The 17,652-nt window shown below is 38.8% G+C and overlaps 1 protein-coding gene across 1 annotated transcript; it reads left to right on the top strand.

Annotated features, from left to right (window-relative positions):
• Positions 1 to 768: 768 nt before the first annotated feature.
• Positions 769 to 16,962, top strand: igsf5a (immunoglobulin superfamily, member 5a). The gene is made up of 8 exons (XM_030069144.1): positions 769 to 838; positions 10,114 to 10,431; positions 13,572 to 13,865; positions 14,868 to 14,987; positions 15,683 to 15,707; positions 15,815 to 15,909; positions 16,015 to 16,079; positions 16,855 to 16,962. Exons 1-8 carry the CDS (start codon positions 769 to 771, stop codon positions 16,960 to 16,962), a joined length of 1,095 nt encoding a protein of 364 aa, XP_029925004.1.
• The last annotated feature ends 690 nt before the right edge of the window (positions 16,963 to 17,652 follow it).

Raw genomic sequence — 17,652 nt, 5'->3', positions numbered from 1 at the left:
TAAATGCATCTGCATCTACAAATCCACATTAGAAACATAATTCCTACATTACAAATGCCATTCTTGCTTTGAAGCACACACAGCATTCCTGCATAAACCCTAGCTTTTTGTTCATTTTGTCAGTGTTGTAGTGGATTTAAGCTAGTGGATGGAAGGTTGAAAACAGCCATCTAATAACATTACATAATGGACCTTCAATTGTTATAAACTATTAAACATGGTAGACTGATTTTTTAATATATATCATGTATTTTACCTTACTTTTATGTCCCTGATTTTGTTCTGCTTCTAATGTTTGTTATTGTCGATGTTGTTATGTGGCCTAATTTGTTTTAATCCCCGCTGCAAACCAAATTTCCTTTATGATATAATTATAAAGCTTATGTTGAAGTTGATGTTGATGACAGAACAGTGTCAAGATATGATGGGTTTGCATGACAAAAATGTGTTATGCAACATATCATGTATACTTAAAAGTTAATTATTAAGTGCCATGTATTAAGAAATAGCATAGCAAAACAGGCAGGAAGGATGGGAGTTGTTTATGGCTTCTAGTACAGTAGAATTGTAACCTGATTGACTACTTATGCATTTAAATTGCTCTTATGTTTGTTACATCAAAATCAGTACAGGTAGGGAGCTTGCTGAGGATCCTGGAAGATCGGCTTATAAAAAGCAGATGTTAGATGATCATAGAGGAAGTTGTTGTTTAACTCTTGCCTAACCGGTTTTACAAGACAGAAGAATCTCCATTCCAATTGTACAAGAATGTGCTCCACCGGCCTACAGGAGAGGGCATGGGGAGAAAAAGAAGGAAAGGCGGGGGAGGGAGCGTTAGGTAGGTCTCAGATAACAATGCAAAGCGTTGACTTGGGAGAGCCTCTCCATCACAGCTGCTGCCTGTTGCTGTCCTGTCTGTCTTTTTCACTCACTCTTGTTTTCCCTCTTATTCTCCTGAGTCCTAATGGTAACATTGGGAGGAAGGACCGCAGGCTACAGTGGAGAGTGCCGTTCCTCCAAATATAACTCAGTGATTGTTTGCACTGTAATTGTTTTACCTTGCAGGAAAGAATGATAATGCAAAGTGATTTCGTGGTTTCTTGTTTTTAGTTTACAGTAAAAGTAGTTAATATGCCTCTTTGTGATACAATGAATGGAGCATTGAGGCGACCGCTTAGAGGTTACCAAAATAGAGACCTTGGCATAATCCTCAAGGGACAGTGACAGGATGAATGTAAAGGTGTAGAGGTGACCTCGGCCAAAGCCTCTTTAAAGGAGGGCAACATGTTCATCTATCTTCTTCACTCCCGCTCACTCTTTCTCACACATACATACATATAGTCACACACACACACACAGAGAGAGAGAGAGGGAGAGAGAGAGAGAGAGAGATACATGCCAGTTGCTACAAGCTGTTGGTTCAGGCTTGCAGACCAAGAACAGGTGAGACCCAGCAGCTGTGTTGTGCATAAACATTGCTCTAAGCTCTATTACTTCCGTGCGCTGGCCCTGAAACAAAGACTTGGTCACCACAGTGTTACTACGTGCCTCAGGTGGGTAGGAGGGAGGTGGAAGTGAATTGTGAATAGATTAAGTGGGTATAAGGAAAAGCTGAGTCTCTCTCTCTCTCTCCCTCTCTCTCTCTCTCTCTCTCTCTCTCTCTCTCTCACACACACACACACACACATGCAGACACACACACACACACACACACACACACACACACACACACAACCACACTCTAAGTGGATTTCTCCTCTGGATTGAATGGTGGCCATCCCATCTGGAGTGGCAGGTAAAGCCAGATTATTCCAGCCTATATGAGAGGGGCATCACCAGTTCAACAGTTGTTCATAGCATGAGCATATCCAGACGTACTGTATGTTCATTCAGGCTACAAAGATATGCCTATCAGCACTAGAGAGAAATATGTATCTTTAGAAAAATAAACACAACAAATAACAAAATAAATAAAGCAGCTCAAAACAAAGAATATAAGACAAACGAAAAAAAAAAAACTACATAACCTATTGGAGTGATAAAAAATAAAATATACCTAAATAAATCTATAGAATATCTACACACCTTTCACCTTTGAACCTTTGCATAGTGAAATATAATGAAATATATCTGCAAAATATCTATAGATAGAATATATATAGAACTGAATATGTATATATAGAACTGATGTATGCTCATAATGTGTAATTTATAATATAATTTCCATGTGTGGTGGCAGAGGCTGTCAGATTTGGTCCAGCCTTATGGAATACATTTTTATAATAATATGTAATTCAACATATAAGTATATACAGAGAAGCCTACATAATAAATAAAATAATAAACACATAGATTAAAAAGGTTGCTCTACCTTGCAGTAATTGTTATATATATTAAACAAGAATGTGAAGCAGATTTTTTTCTAAAACCTTTAAAATATTCATGACCATTTATTCTCAAAATCCTTTATGTCGTCATTATGTCATAAACATAAGGACAAAGGGTCTGAGCAATATGATACAAAGTTAAATGAACTCAGTTTTTACCTGCAGGTGAATTTCTAGATTGATACTGTTAGTATGTGAAATGTTGCAAGTATGCAATAACTCTGATTGCATGGCCAAATTTGCAAAAAGTCTAGTCTCAAATTTGAATTTGTTTTTTGGGGAGAAACCATATATGAAACAGTCTCGTTAGCCTATATGTTTTGCAGTTATATGCACAGTAGTGACCTGTATATGCAAATATATTACAGACTATATATTCATTTGATATTTTATAATTATTTTGTGTAAATAACAGTGAAAACAGAGTCTTTGTTTCATGGAATTTGATATGAAATTAGTAATTTATCTCAGTTATGCATGTGGTTTCTTTGGCATATGCCGTCCATGTGGTGTCCAAAAAACAAACACCCTGTTTTCCAAGCATGGCCTGGACTGGACAAGTGACCCCAGCTCAGACTCTGGATATCACTGCTTAATACTGTCATCGTCTCACCAATTTCCTGTGAACCATATGGTTGTGATGAGGACATCAAACTGATTGTCTGGAACAAGATGGTGTTTTTAATACTTCAAGCTGTGGGTTGATCATCACAGTAAGCTCTTCAAATGCGTAGTACTACTTTCTACCGAGACCAAAGTGACAAGTAAATCCTATTGCAAGGCAAAATGAGGGCTACAAACACTTTGAGAATTAAATTGTAAAATACCAAGAAAACACTCAAGGGACAATAGAAGAGGTCAAAAGGGACAATTGTCAAATTACGTGTTCACGCGGGGTCATTTCTAAAGCTTGAACATCTTTGTATTTGTCCACTCAGCAGTGAAGGGAATTTGTCTTGTGCTGTGTGTGGAGAGGCACCCCCACGACCTGCTTCTTACCGCAGCAATTTACATGTCAGAGAGGTCGAGGACTTGCCCCGGGGGCAACAGCGCCTAAATAGCTCAGTAACAATAAGCCCCAGTCAGCTTTAGCCATTGATTAGCTTGCTGGATGACACAACAAAAACAAATCCTTCAATGGGGATTAATGCACTGCTTCGGAGGCATGTTTTTGTATATGAAAAGTAATGTATTGTGGGGGCCATATCTCATTCCCTTCCACAGATGAAGGAGCAATTTAGTGGAACTAATCTACGGTGAGGAACAGTGAGAAGACAAAACAGAATGCCGAGGTGAAGCAGCCGACACAATAGATAGTGTGCATTGGGAGTTATGACTGATGATCTCTGGTGACAGAAAAGGCCCCTGAATAACTTCCATTGCAGGCCATGTGCAGGGAATCAGAGGACTACCACACTGCCGACCCTCCCCCACAATCTATTTCCTGTTTTTCATGGTTGTCTGCTTGCCTCTGCCTATACAATACCAGCTGTGTCTGGAGACATTCCAGCTCGCTCTATACTGTTGCCCTCATAAAACCACGACTGTGGGCCAGACCCCATACTCAGAACAGTGGAAAGACAAATATCGCATCCAAGTTCTCAGATGCATCTTGTACTATCTGCTAATCCATGGGTTGCTCCTGTACACACATTTTTGAAATGGTGTAACAGGCATTTATTTTTCCAAAAAGGGACTTTATGCTATATGTGCCCGGCTTGTCTGAGTAGATGTGGGGAATACAATAACTGCAAATCACTGGAGCAAAGAAAAACATATAAAACCATGTAATGTGAGACATGTAGCAGAGTTGGGCTTTGGCACATATGAATTGTGCCATGTCATCAGTTATATATTACTGGGAGGATTGCATGCATGCTTAAACAATAAAACAACATTAAATGCAACAATCTGAGTTTTTAATTATTGCTAATATACTTTAGGGTGGAATTTTCCTTTAACAAATTTGGATTGTAGTGGGGAAACATACATCGTTTTGGATTGCCATCAAACTAAATGAGTCATATGCTTTGTATCTAGTCATATGTTTTGTGTCTGGTCTTTATGTATTCAGGCTTTTGCAATAACTGTGACTGTAACAACTGGCTGTAAAACTGTATGAACTGATAAGGTGATATAAATAAAAGGTGGGTTACCTGTGACCTCCAACTGGTGATAATCATAGCTATTGGCATAAATCCAAATAAATAATAGCTTCAGAAAAGGAACACTTTCTGTTTTTTTTCCCTCACCAGATTACCTCTTTGGCACACCTGACAGTAATATAATTTCTAAATTCAACACATAAAAGAGCGATAAAGGCCATTCCACAAATACAAACCTGGGTAAGAGAATTACGGTGGATTTACTCTCCACTAAATCCCTCCCTAACATGCATGGTGAGAAATTGATTGCATCACTGGGGTGTTTGCTAATTCTTATAGGGTGCATATGCTTAAGACTGTTATGAATGGCTATATGAATGGGGCGTAGCATTTGCATTGGTTTATCATGATCTTATAGAGCCCTCTAGTGGTCATCATATAGAGCATCACTCTGCTAAGTTGCCAGTTTTGACCAAAACAAGGTTTTTGCAGCTCACTTTTCACAGCAAAGGGGTTTCAATCCATACCCTGTATCCACTAGGCAGCACAGCAGCTCATCCTGTGTTATTGCATACTGCCTAGCTGACCTTGGTGTTGGTGATCCTGTCGCAGCCGTCCCACTGACAGTCATCAAAAAGTGTCACAGCTCCACATGTCACTCCTCAGTAGGAGTGTGAACCTGTCTGCACCGAGTCCACCCCCGTCCTTCCCACCTTCATATCCCCACCCTGCAGGGCCTGAGCCCGACTTGGTAGTCTGAACATGCAGTATTATTTTGATGGAGGTTTGCCGTCTAGGAGTGGTAATTAAACTACGTTATGATCTCTGGATGGTTATAGTCTCAAGGCAAACAACCCACAACATGAACAAAAACCAACAGATATTCAGAAAGGACTCATTTCTAATTCAGTCTGTATTTTCATATATATTATCATCAAACTGAAAGTTGATCATCTCATCACAATGTGGCAAATAAGCATCAGTATTAAAAAACAATTCCCACCAAATAACCTCCATCAGTTTCATGCCACCTGCTGTAATGTACACAATGAATTTAAAACATTTGTCAGCATTTGTTGTTTATCCATTGGTTTATTCTAAGGTTTGATCGTGTATCGAAGTTTGTTTGATCACAAGACCATTAACCTGTATGAGCATAGATAATCCCTCAATCAGTCTTATAATTATAGACGTTTGTTTCTATAGTACTGTCTTATGATCTTTATTCTGTCTGCTACCTATCTGTTGAATCCACTTTGTGCTCTTTTATGTGTATAACATAGTATTGCCTGTATGTATGAAATGTGAAATGCACTATATAAATAAAGTTGCCTGGCCTAAAGCAATTGTTACACACTAACTAACTAACTAACTAACTAACTAAATAAATAAATAAAAAGGTGGATAAATTGAGTTTGAATGGGATCACCCTCTACATTCTTGAGTAACAGGTTAAGTGTGGTGGGATTGTCATTGTGTGATTACAAAAACAACAAAGGGAAACACTGCCCCCTTTTCCACAGAGAGGTCAAAGGTCAGGGTCAGACACAGGACAACATCCTTGGAGCTGATATGGATTCAGTATCTGGCTCATTGGCACTTCAGCAGGGCGGATGCTTACTGTTGTAAGAAGGACAGCCTTCTTACCTGCTGTGCCAACTTGAATAAATAATGAATGGCAACATTTTTTAAGTGTGCAATAGGAAATCCATTAGTGGTTACAGTAGGTCGCAGGTAACCTTCACAGCCCCGTTTGTAATGATACTAGAAATAAGTCTAATTGGAGCCAAGGTAGCTCCTAGGCCAGGAGCTTATCTACTTTTTCTGCAGTGTGAAGCAGCTTAAGTGTATGAGTGTGCAGCCCTGGACACTATGCCAGTCGTTAAATACAGTCTGTCTCATTTAGATAAGTACAATGCTCTGATTTAGCTTTGGATCAAAGTCTAAATGTCCCAAAACAATACAACTCTCAGTTAAACTAAAACTAATGACAATGCAATTATTCCAACTATCCTAATGGTTAAGATTTGTAATTTGTAGTTGATGTAAATCATCAACAGGGAAGATAGACACTGATGTTTTAGATAGATGTTTTTTTTTTTTTTTTTTTTTTTAATTTAATCTTAATTTAATCTTTTTATATATATATATATATATATATATATATATATATATATATATATATATAAGGGAGGGGATTTATATGTGATATGCTATATGCTATAATAATAATGTCATTAAACACTTATAAAACTGTGTAAGATTTTGTTTCTGTCACTGTAATAAGGGATAAAAGTGATTTGTAATCTCAAGCGTTCCTGTTATTCTTCTTTTCTAAAAGAGTCTGGACAGTTTCAAACGGCTGAAAAATGAGTGATTTCACACCAGTGTGATCCAGATACAGTGAGCCTGGGAACTTGGTTCATTGCTCAGAGGAAATCAGGTAATATTACAGGAATTTACAGGAATAAACCATAATGTATTTTCCAGCTTGTTTCTTACATTTACTGCTGGTAGTTTTCAGCATTTTTTTCTCCACAAACTGTAGTTTTAACCAGACTGTTCACTCCTTTAGAGCTTTTCTCAACTTTTCTTTACGACAAACAACATAAACAAACCAGACAGAAATTTAGTTCTTAATTCATGGAAGTGTTGAAACTTATGATACAGAAAGTCATTATAAAGTCTCCAAAAGTCTTTTGGAAGGACAGCCCACCTCACTTCACGATCCACTCTGTCAGTCAGGGTAAATTTAACCCTCATTTAGTGACAGACACTCACCATGAGTCAAGCAGCTGTTGGAGACCAGCCTTATTGACTCACAGGTACGCTGAAGAGATAAGAGAAATGTGGGCTGGGCCTGGACATTGCTCCCTGTGTGAGTTTCACAGTCACAGGTGGAGTCCTGCCGCTCACCTGGTGTTTCGGGAAATGAAGCTTTGATGTGCCTCACACGCCACAACGCAAGCCCTCACACAGTAAGTTTTGTTTTACAGAAGGTGCTGAGGAATATTTATCAGTGGATGGAGAGATTTAATGTAATGAAATTATTTTAACACATTGTATGTAAGATTATCAACATCTGTGCAGAAAAAAACGATAACAGAACATAGATAGCTTGCTCCACCTTTAAAGTGCATTGGTCATAATGTGAGGAATTAGAGTTGAAGGACTGAACAAAAATGAACTGTGATAATGTAGGATTCTTTGCTAATTTAAATGATATATTTTGGTGTCAATATAATTAAACATGTCCAGGGAAATATGTATAAAATGATGCACAAGAATTCTAGATATCTTCAGTTTGATGTGATGGTTCAGCCATGAAACAATGGCACCTTGGGTTTGAATATTCCTCTCAATATATGTAAAAGGTAAAAAAAAAATTTTTATCCTTGTACCTGCAAAAATGATGTATAATAAAGCGCCCAAGACTATCGATACCAGATGCTTTGCATAATTCTGAATCTTTTGAAGGATGGTGCACTACACATATTGTGTTTGGCCTATGAATGTTGTCACCAGCATATCATTTCTTCCTTTATTTATTTGTTTATTTGTGTTTTCAGTTTTATTTCTTGTCTTTCAGGATACACTAGCATGACTGCTATCTGGAGAACATGGCCAGTCTTTTCCTCATTAGTTTATTACTGTGTGCAGCTGGAGGTCAGTATTTATTTTTCAAATGATTTAAATATGCCTGCTGATTACGTCATCTAGACAAATATCACCCATGTCCTTGTATTTTACCCTCTGTAATGTGGATATTTTTGCAAATCTAATACAAGTCCAAATAGTTATTTAATTTTATTACTATTTAATGTTTGTGGTTATCAATCTACAGTCAATATTTGTACAAAAAGTACTCATGCAGCGAGTAATTTTTGTCCTTATAAAGCCAGTTTCAGTGTCCTGGGAAACACTGGTAAATGATAACATAAGATGGAAATGATGACTGTGGTGGTATAAAATTGTTAATATCCCTCATATCTATTTCTGATTTGGGTGAATCAAATGAACTGACACCTACAGAGAAATCAGGGCATGAATGTGGCATTAAAAATGTAGACATAATGCTTGTTTGAAAAATATCCTCTGTACTGAAAAATCTTAGGTATTCACTTTTCTGTCACCTGCTTTGACACCTGCAATGATTAAAAAAAAATGCTCACACAATGGAAACACCTGTACTGATATAATTTCAATATAAACAGCAACAACTGTGTAGATCTCCAAAATGAACTAATTTTCGAGCCCATAATTTATTGCTGCTTGTCAGATTTGGGTGACAACACTTTTTAATGGTGGACAAAGAGTTTTTACACACTTTGTACTTTACCCTTGGTGTTCCTCAGATGTAATAAGCAGATCGGGACTTCCAAAATAAAGTGCAGTCACACAATCAGCCTTCTCATCAAAATGTAAACACACTCGGTCATTGTGGACGCTGGTGAAACATGTGCCATGTAGAAGAACAGCTGATACAGATTTCCCTCTGTTCACTATGTTCAGGGTGTGGCGGCCGCAGAAACCAACCCAAGAAACTTGGAAGAATCCTGACATGACTTTAATGCTCAACATGTGAAGGATCTGTGCAGATTAATGCTCTGTTTGAGTTTCAGTCATGCCAAAAACTAACAACAACAAGTGTCCCTTGTAATAGTTGAGAGCTTTGAACAAACGGAGACATTCTTCAAGCACCGAGCTGAACAAAAAGAGCGTTGTGTGCTCTCACAACATGCAGGCCTCTTCATGTTCCTGCATCCAGTCCAACAATCCAGTTTAAGATGCCCTCATGCTTTTTATTCTTTATACTTTATACTTTATACTTATTTTTTTCTCACATTACATATCAATATTTTCACCTAACCATGCAGCATATAACCACAACACAAACAATATCCTCACTGCTGTAACTTTGGCTTCACCATAAGGTTTGAAGAAATATTTCCTTCAAAAAGTAAAGTGAACTGTCTGACTGTTACTCCCCATGATTTACTGAGGTAAAAGTGACTCACATTCACAATGGTGCACTTTAGCCCAGCGATTTATGTGCTGCCTGTCACAACGAGATCTATAGGATTGCCTCTCAACTGTAAGAAAAATAGGCCAGGCAAAGACAAATAAAGTACCCTGCGCATAATTTACTTTCCACTGATCAGTTAGCCAGTAACATTTAACCTCAAATCAATTCAGTCACTTATGAACGGCGTTTATATATGGAAGCTTTGCCAAAAATGTTGAGCATAGGGTTGAAATGAAGAACCTGTGTTAAGTTGTAGGAGGAGGGAGACATAATATACTGATCGCCTGCAAGATTTTCTGTCCCTCTGTGGGAAATGTTGCTCTCACCACCTAATTACCTAATTGAATAATACCAGGCACTGAAGGACAGGTCCAGGTGCACAGGAGGGCAAAAAGTGAAACACAAATTAAACCTAGAGAATTGTCGATCACATTAAGTACATAGTCAGATCAACGACGCATCCTCTCAGCTGTAAACAAGATGAAGAAGGCAGTGCTGTAAAGACAGGATCCTAACAGGGGGATTTCCTCTTTCAACTGTAATAACCTGCATTCCTTCCTTCTCATTGCTTGACTTGTCCTCTCTTTATGTTCAGGAGTGTCAGGACAGTTACAGCTGGAGCCCCTGAATGCTACGGTGCTACAAGGTGAAGATGTTCAATTCAATGCCAGTTTTAAGGGAGACTGGCAGGTCATGATCTGGACTGTCCAAGGAGTCCTGGTCCTCACCGTCATTTCCACTGGTGAAATATACCCATACGATACGGCGCGGTTTTCTGCCCGAAACTACTCCAGTGGTGATACGAGCTTTGTGGAGTTCACCATCCATAATGTCAATCGCAGCACCTCTGGATCAGTTGTCTGCACTATACAAGGGAGCAACCAACACAGGACAGCACAGCTGTCTGTGCAAGGTAGGTGCAGCGACATCAGCCAAGCCCTGCTTGTATGTTGGACTCATGAGGATAGGCACCCATCCTGCTGAAATGTGATTAAGAAGGAAACTGAATCTCTGCCAGCTCAAAGTGTGCTGCCTTATAGCCTCTCACCTCTGGCCTCCAGGTGGAAAAAGGAAAGCAAAGACGAAATTTCCTTGCAGAGATCACAAAATATCCCAGTCGTATTATTGTTTTCTACTGTAGGTCGCTGCTATTCTGTGATGCTGAGCTGTACACATACAACCTTAGCCCAGAATTGATCCTAATCACAGGAGTGGGTTTTTATTTATTTATTTATTTATTTATTTACCTGTGTATGTGTTCATTCACATGTTGTGTGTCAGGTGTAGTGACTTGGTTGTGCTCTGGAGAGCAGCAGAGCACACTGTAAGCTCCTCTTCAGCCTCTAGTAAAATACACACTTGTGAGTGTTTTTTTTTATTTTATTTTATTTTATTTTTTGTCTCAACATGTTAAAACAAAAGTTCACTCATTGTATCACAGGCATTCTCAGTGACACTGAGCCTGGTTTAGGTTTGACAGTTTTCTTCTGTAAAAATTCAAATTCAATGCACCAATCACAGATTGGTGCATTTTTGGCAATTTACCTCCAAAAATCCTGTTTTCTTTTCTGAAGACATTCTGGTATTTCTTAAGACAATCTGTAATTTGTGACTCCATGATCAGACTAATTGAGGGACCAAAACTCCTGACTAAAATTTGCTCAGCATAGCAGGACAATCAGACGCTTTTGGAAGTATAATACCATAATGTTCCTAATGAGCGTATGTTCAAATATAAGGTAGCTCATAAATGTAATTTCAACCAGAGCTGAAAGCAAAGATTGGATCTCTTCCTTAGTACAGGGGTGGGAAGAAAACCTGCAGCCTCTCGGTTCTCCATGGCACATGGTTGCCCACCCTTGCCTCAGTAGATATTTGAAATTTAAGGTGTTTCCATTATTTTGTTCACACCTATAGCTTCCTGTGTAATACTGTATATCACACATCACACCAAACCAGCCCTAAATTACAAAGGAAAGAGGCATTTCCCAGAGGAGCCTCCTCTTATCCAATGGGTCATGTTTATTTCAACACATTATGTTTGAACTATACAAACATGCTGATGGGCTACATATTGTGAAACATCTGAGAGTATTTGCCAATAGATATGCAAATGCACTTTAGGAATCAGCAGTTAAGGACTATCTCGTTGAGTCATGCATATGTAATACAGTATAAGACTTCAGGGAGGCTTACTGTTTCACAAACACTGACTTATCCTCTTTGTATAAGTGGAGAATGGTTTGATGTTCAGAAATGTAGATATGGGCCCTGAGAGAAAGCTTTTGACAGATGTTTTGATCAGAACTAATCCCCCCAACCTGAATTAAGAAATATTTTGCTCCAGAAACAGCAATTCCCCAAGTCAAGTCAAGTCAACTCAACACTGCCCTCCCTTTATCAATCGCTTTGGCCTGGATCCCTGGGATTAGACATCATTCAGATGGTGAAAACTGAACACATCCCCAATAAATATCTGTTTCTCTCTGACAGTTTGCCAATCAACCAGCCCCCAACCAATAATTGCAATGCATTTCAAATGGAGCCCTTATGCAGCATTATTAACTAAATCAAACAACAATCTGCATCTATGTGGCACCTCTCTCTCTTGTGTACAAACAGCTAAACCCAACTCTAACCTGGTGGTAATCTAATTGGTGAAAGATCTGGGCTCAGATGCTGACTTTGATTGGATTTTTGTTGTCTCCTGTTCTTAAGGGGTTGGAGCTCTATGTCATTCTATTGATTTGGGCCATCCTGATTACAACTCCACTGAATAGACCTGCCAGTGATTACAATGAGTGTTTACTTTGCTGGCCTTTGCAAGAGGATGTTAACAACAGATACTGGCAATTGATTAATAAGCACTATTTAATAGCAACCTAACATATGAGCTAAAGATAGTTCATACTAAATGAATACAGAGCCTGGCCTGTTGGTCAGTTCACCTTTTATGAGACGGGACCTTGGACAGTAAAATCAGCTCTGTCTCTGGTAGATCATTTCCTGGTTGCTAACACTTAAGCATAAACTGTGATGAGTGACATTAGGCAACAAGCATTGCCCAACTATGATAACTGACTTTTTTTTTTTTTTTTTTTAATACTAACAAGCTGTTAGTGGCTCTTATTATCTGACCTGGAGATTCATATATTTTAAAAATTTCATTCAATTCATTTAATTGCTAATGCAGTCAAAATTTTTCTTTGGAACTATTTCAGGTTAAAATCATGTGCTCATCTGCCTCACTGTGACGTTTAGCTGTCAACCACCTAATGAAACTTTTTTTTTCCTTCAAACTTTTCACAATTTATGATTTTATTTAGCTTTAGTCTTTCACTAAACAGAAGAACCAATTATAGGAATCTTAGTGGGCGTGATCACATAACTGGTGATTCACGTATGTATTTCTGGGCATACAGGTTTCATGTAGATGAGTGAATTGTTTGGCTTGTTTGACAGAGCACTCAGCTGCTTTTATAATGTTATAACATATGTAGTCAAAATCTCAATTTCACAATTTAGCCATTTTTTATTTTCGTCGATTTAAAACAGAAATCTGAATCAAACAATTTAATTGATTTATCACCAAGCCATAGTAAGAGGTACTTTAAAACTGCTATTTTTGTATCATATTTTGCATAAATTTTATAAATCTCTTGCATAAAACTACCCAACCTAGTGACATATCATTTAAGATTATTCACCACTTAGTTTCAAAACTAGCACAAGCTCTCATTTTATCTTTTTCAAGATTAAACTATTTGCTTACTGCTGGACAAGATAGTGTATTATAAGCACTAGCATTACATAATCTCCCTAAAAATAGGTACATCCCCTTAACATTGATAGAGTTTCCTGAAACACCTTTGGGCGCCTGTGGGTACTGCATTGGTGACCTGCAGCTTCCCTCAACTAATTTTGACTCAACATCCTATTCTGTTCTTATATGTTTCCAGAGTCTCTTCCTCTGCGAATGTCCTGCACTAAACCACATTGCCACCCCTTCTTTCTCCTCCCCTCCATTTCCCTGCCCCCTCCACTGTTTCCCAGAGAGTGGCACGGTGGACATCCTGAGCGGGAATGTGACAGCAGTCCAGGACCAGGAGGTGGAGTTTCAGTGTGCGGCAACTGCGTGGTTCCCTAAGCCTACGGTCAGCTGGACCCGAAACGGGGAGGTTGTGAACAGCACCCTCTACAGCACTAACACCACAGAGGCTCGCGGCGGCTGGTTCAACACCACCAGCGTCCTGAGGTTCCAAGCTGTCAGCAACACCACAGTGGCATGTCTGGTGATGATCCCAGCTTTACAAAAGCCACAGTCCAGCTCTGCCCACCTGGTGGTTGGTAAGGGGGTCTCTCACTACTTTTGGCTCTCTGGCACAAATCCACCTGCCACCTGATCTGCCTTTGTACATGTATGTGTCATAGTCAAAAGGTGCAAAGAGAGGCTTTATTTGCTTGAGTGACTCAAGATTTGTAGCTTTGTATTCAGGTACTATTTCTTTTATGCATCTCAGCTACATCAATATATTCCTTTGCAGAGTTCTTGTACATGAATAACTAAAAAATCAACAAATTAATCATAAGACTCTCTTTACATCTGGCAGTAACATGTCTCCAATTTCTGGACAAAACATTACTGGAAGTGATCATAGATGCATTTTTCCATATTAGCAACAACAACTAACAAAATGCAAAAACATATCGCATCTCCAGTCCACATGTATCAAAAACACATAAGTGCAGGAGTCCAACCATGAAGTACACGCAAATCAAAATCGGCAGCAGGTATCACTATTAGAAACCATTTAATCAAAGATGTGCTGTCAAAATATGCAGGGATGTGGAAGACAAAGATAGAGGAAAATCTCACTATCATTTCTCAGTGGCAAATGAGTTCTGCAGCATTCTGCCTTTTGCAAGGCAAACAGAAATCCAGTTTCAAACAATTTACATAATGTCAGGTGCAAATGCTGTGATGTTAAATCATGTAGAAACTGTCCGTATAGAAGTCACATGTTAGTGTGTTCATTGTTTTGTTTTGTTTTTTTCTGACTGCCTGATTCACATCTCATAGCCCATGCTGCTGTGACTGTTAGACTCTGTCTTAGTCCATTATGGACTCAGCTCTTGTCCTAGTGGCCAGTCATTAGCATGCTGCATTCAGCTACAACAAACGTGATGGCTTTTGAGCATATTTTCTGTTAATTATAGTCATTACAGTTCAGCAGCATTAAATGCATATCTCCAGTAAACAGTGGCATGATGAAGACAGAGAATAATTTCACATTATGAGAAATGGAGTCTTTGACCTCTTGATTCTGTTTGATGTTTGCTTCCTAAAAGTCCCCAAACCCCCTGACTGGACTGTGCTGATAGCTGTGGTGGTGTCCATCGGAGGCTTTGCTCTGCTGGTGCTGCTCATCCTTGGAATCATTTTCTGCTGCAAACGCAGGAAGGAAAAAGGTAAGGTCATGGTCCTCATTACATCCATACCAGTAGAGCTTATCAAGTCATCTCTCTGTAAAAAGAGTTCAGAATCCAAAAGCCACATGGACCAAAACACAGCTGGTATAGTAGTGGCCTTTGTTTGAGGACAGGATCAGCAGGAAGATGTTAATGAGAATGGGACTGGTTTCAAACAGGTCCTCTCTTGGCTGGAGGTGGCCCTCATGTGCATAGATGCCAGTCTGCAGAAATAATGACTTCACTGGTTTTCTTCTGTGATACTTCTGCAAAGCAAAAAAGTTTGAGGATATGTAACACTGAGCTTGAGTCATAATTGTTACTCGTCAATAGTAATAAATTTAGAGATTAATGCAGAGATTAATGCATAACTGACACTAACTGACACATAACTGACACTATCTGACAGTCTAATCAATCAGATCTACCCACCGACAAAATATTTATCACTATATGTTTTGACTGTCCTTTTGGCTTCAGCAAACAAGGTTTGAGTCATTTACTGTGCATCTACATGATAATGTTTGACATAAAGGTTATACTTTCCTGTTGGAATAACCCTGGCACACTGTAATTTATTCCTGCAGTTTTAGTGATAACTCTGGCAGAGGGCAAACCAAATAGTTTGTATTTTAAATACTTTTTGAACCAATATCAAACATGTTCACTCATTATCTTCTTATGATCCCTTTCAGAATCCAACTACCAAGACGATTTAAGGTAGGATGGTGACAAAAATGCTCCATTTGGGTTGTTAACACATCTTCATCCAACATAAAACACAGAGGACATACATTAGTGGTTGTGCTGTATTTTACATGTTGCAGGAGAGTGAGGACACAGAGCCAGGTCAGTGGTGTAAGCCCTGTTGGACCGAGACAGGGTCAGATTAACGTCGGATATGTGACGGATGGTCAAACAAGTAAGAATGAGTATTGCTGATAAAATACCATTCTGTTATCATTCTATGCTTCTGCTATACAGCCATTATCTTCACACATATGACAACTCTCTGATCTGTCCACAGGTGTACCTGCCAGTGAATTTAACGACAGTGGTTTCAGTCAAACACAACACTCAGATCGTTTTGAGGTAAGAGCTAAATTCTCTATTAAAAATATTTGCATGCCAGTTACTAGCCGTGCATAATAAAAAGAGACCACATATTGCATTCACAATCACATTGTTGTGCCGCTGTTGCTGGTGCTTGCTCAATCCTTTGCAAGTTGCGTTTTGAACATTTGTCACACTTGCAAGGTCAGACATGCTTGGAAGGTCAAACTGCAAATTAAAAAAATGTGCCTTTCATAACCGTCTACATATTAGTCTTGCACTTAACTTCTCTTGAGTTGCATGAGGCTAAAATAACTCTGCATGCCCTTGTAAGACTTGAGGAGCAGCGATATGTATAAATCAGTTGCCTTAGCTTTCAGAAATGAAAAGAAAAATGTGGTCTTGCACTGCAGTCTTTGTAGGCCTGGGCCTGAGAAAGAATGTGAGCCTATTATCTTTAATTATAAAAATGCAAATAGTTCTTTTGCACAATTTATTATGCATGGTACATAACTCAACACTTGATCATTAGAGTAATCTAAGTAATATATGAAGCACGCACCTCATAAACAAATTTAATATTTAACTGCACAATTACAGGCCAGCAATTCCAAGATGATTGCCTTTTCAGTGGAGCAATGGTTTATATTCTTAGCTTATAATATTGGCCTTTGGATATTGTAAGAAGGGAAGGGGTGAAATATAGGTTTATGGTAGTCTAATTGATGCATAACGATTAAAAATCTCATCTATCAAAGGGGAAACACATTGGATATGTTGTCACATTCAGCTTTTTTTTTCTTTTGGTTGTCAGCTTCCCGATGTTCTTAGCAGTAACCAGGCAACAAACAGCCACACCGGAGCCTACAACACCTTGGATGGATCTGGGTTTAGAAAACACAGACATGTCACCATCGTCTAGCAGGGACGAAATTCTCAGATCAATGACCAAGACGTCAAAAAGTCTCAAGAGTTTTGGAACAAACTTTTCACACAGCAGCTCATTTGCATTGCTGACTGTGCTGCTTGCATGTGGACTCCTGCCAAAGTCAATTCTGTTTGGTCAGCCTGGGGGAGCAGTTGTGTCTGAAGCCAACAACACACAGGAGCCTCGGGTTCAGTAATTTGGAGAAAGGTGGCATAAAGACCCAAATTTGCCCAGACAAAACTTTGATGTTTTTCTATGTTATTGTAAATAATACTGAAAAGTGGGGCGAGACAATTCAGAACATGCATATTGTGCCCCTGTGCTGTCTGTTTGCAGCAGTATGTATATTTTTGATATGTTTGAATACAACGAAAAGCTAAAATATGTATTAAAAACACTTAGATTGCAGAGCGATGCTATGTTATTTCTTAATCAATGCTTTGGGATCTTCTCCTGGAAATGCTGGACCCTGGAAAGGCTTTGCATTCTTGCACTAGCAGCGCTATGACAGGCCAAATGAAATCAGCATGATTGAGGACTTACAAGAAACAACTGCATTTGAGGCCATGCGGGTGCAATAACTGGCTCTGTTGTGGATGTTCTTATATTTGCAGCCCAATTGGACAGAACCCATATTTTTTATTGAATTATTATGTTTGTGTTTGTCTGGTTTTATTCTAAGCC

Source organism: Myripristis murdjan, chromosome 14 (assembly GCF_902150065.1).
Source record: "Myripristis murdjan chromosome 14, fMyrMur1.1, whole genome shotgun sequence".
In the NCBI taxonomy this organism is placed as follows: domain Eukaryota; kingdom Metazoa; phylum Chordata; class Actinopteri; order Holocentriformes; family Holocentridae; genus Myripristis; species Myripristis murdjan.
Note: the sequence above shows the minus strand (reverse complement) of the source record. Positions and strands in the feature narration are given on the sequence as shown.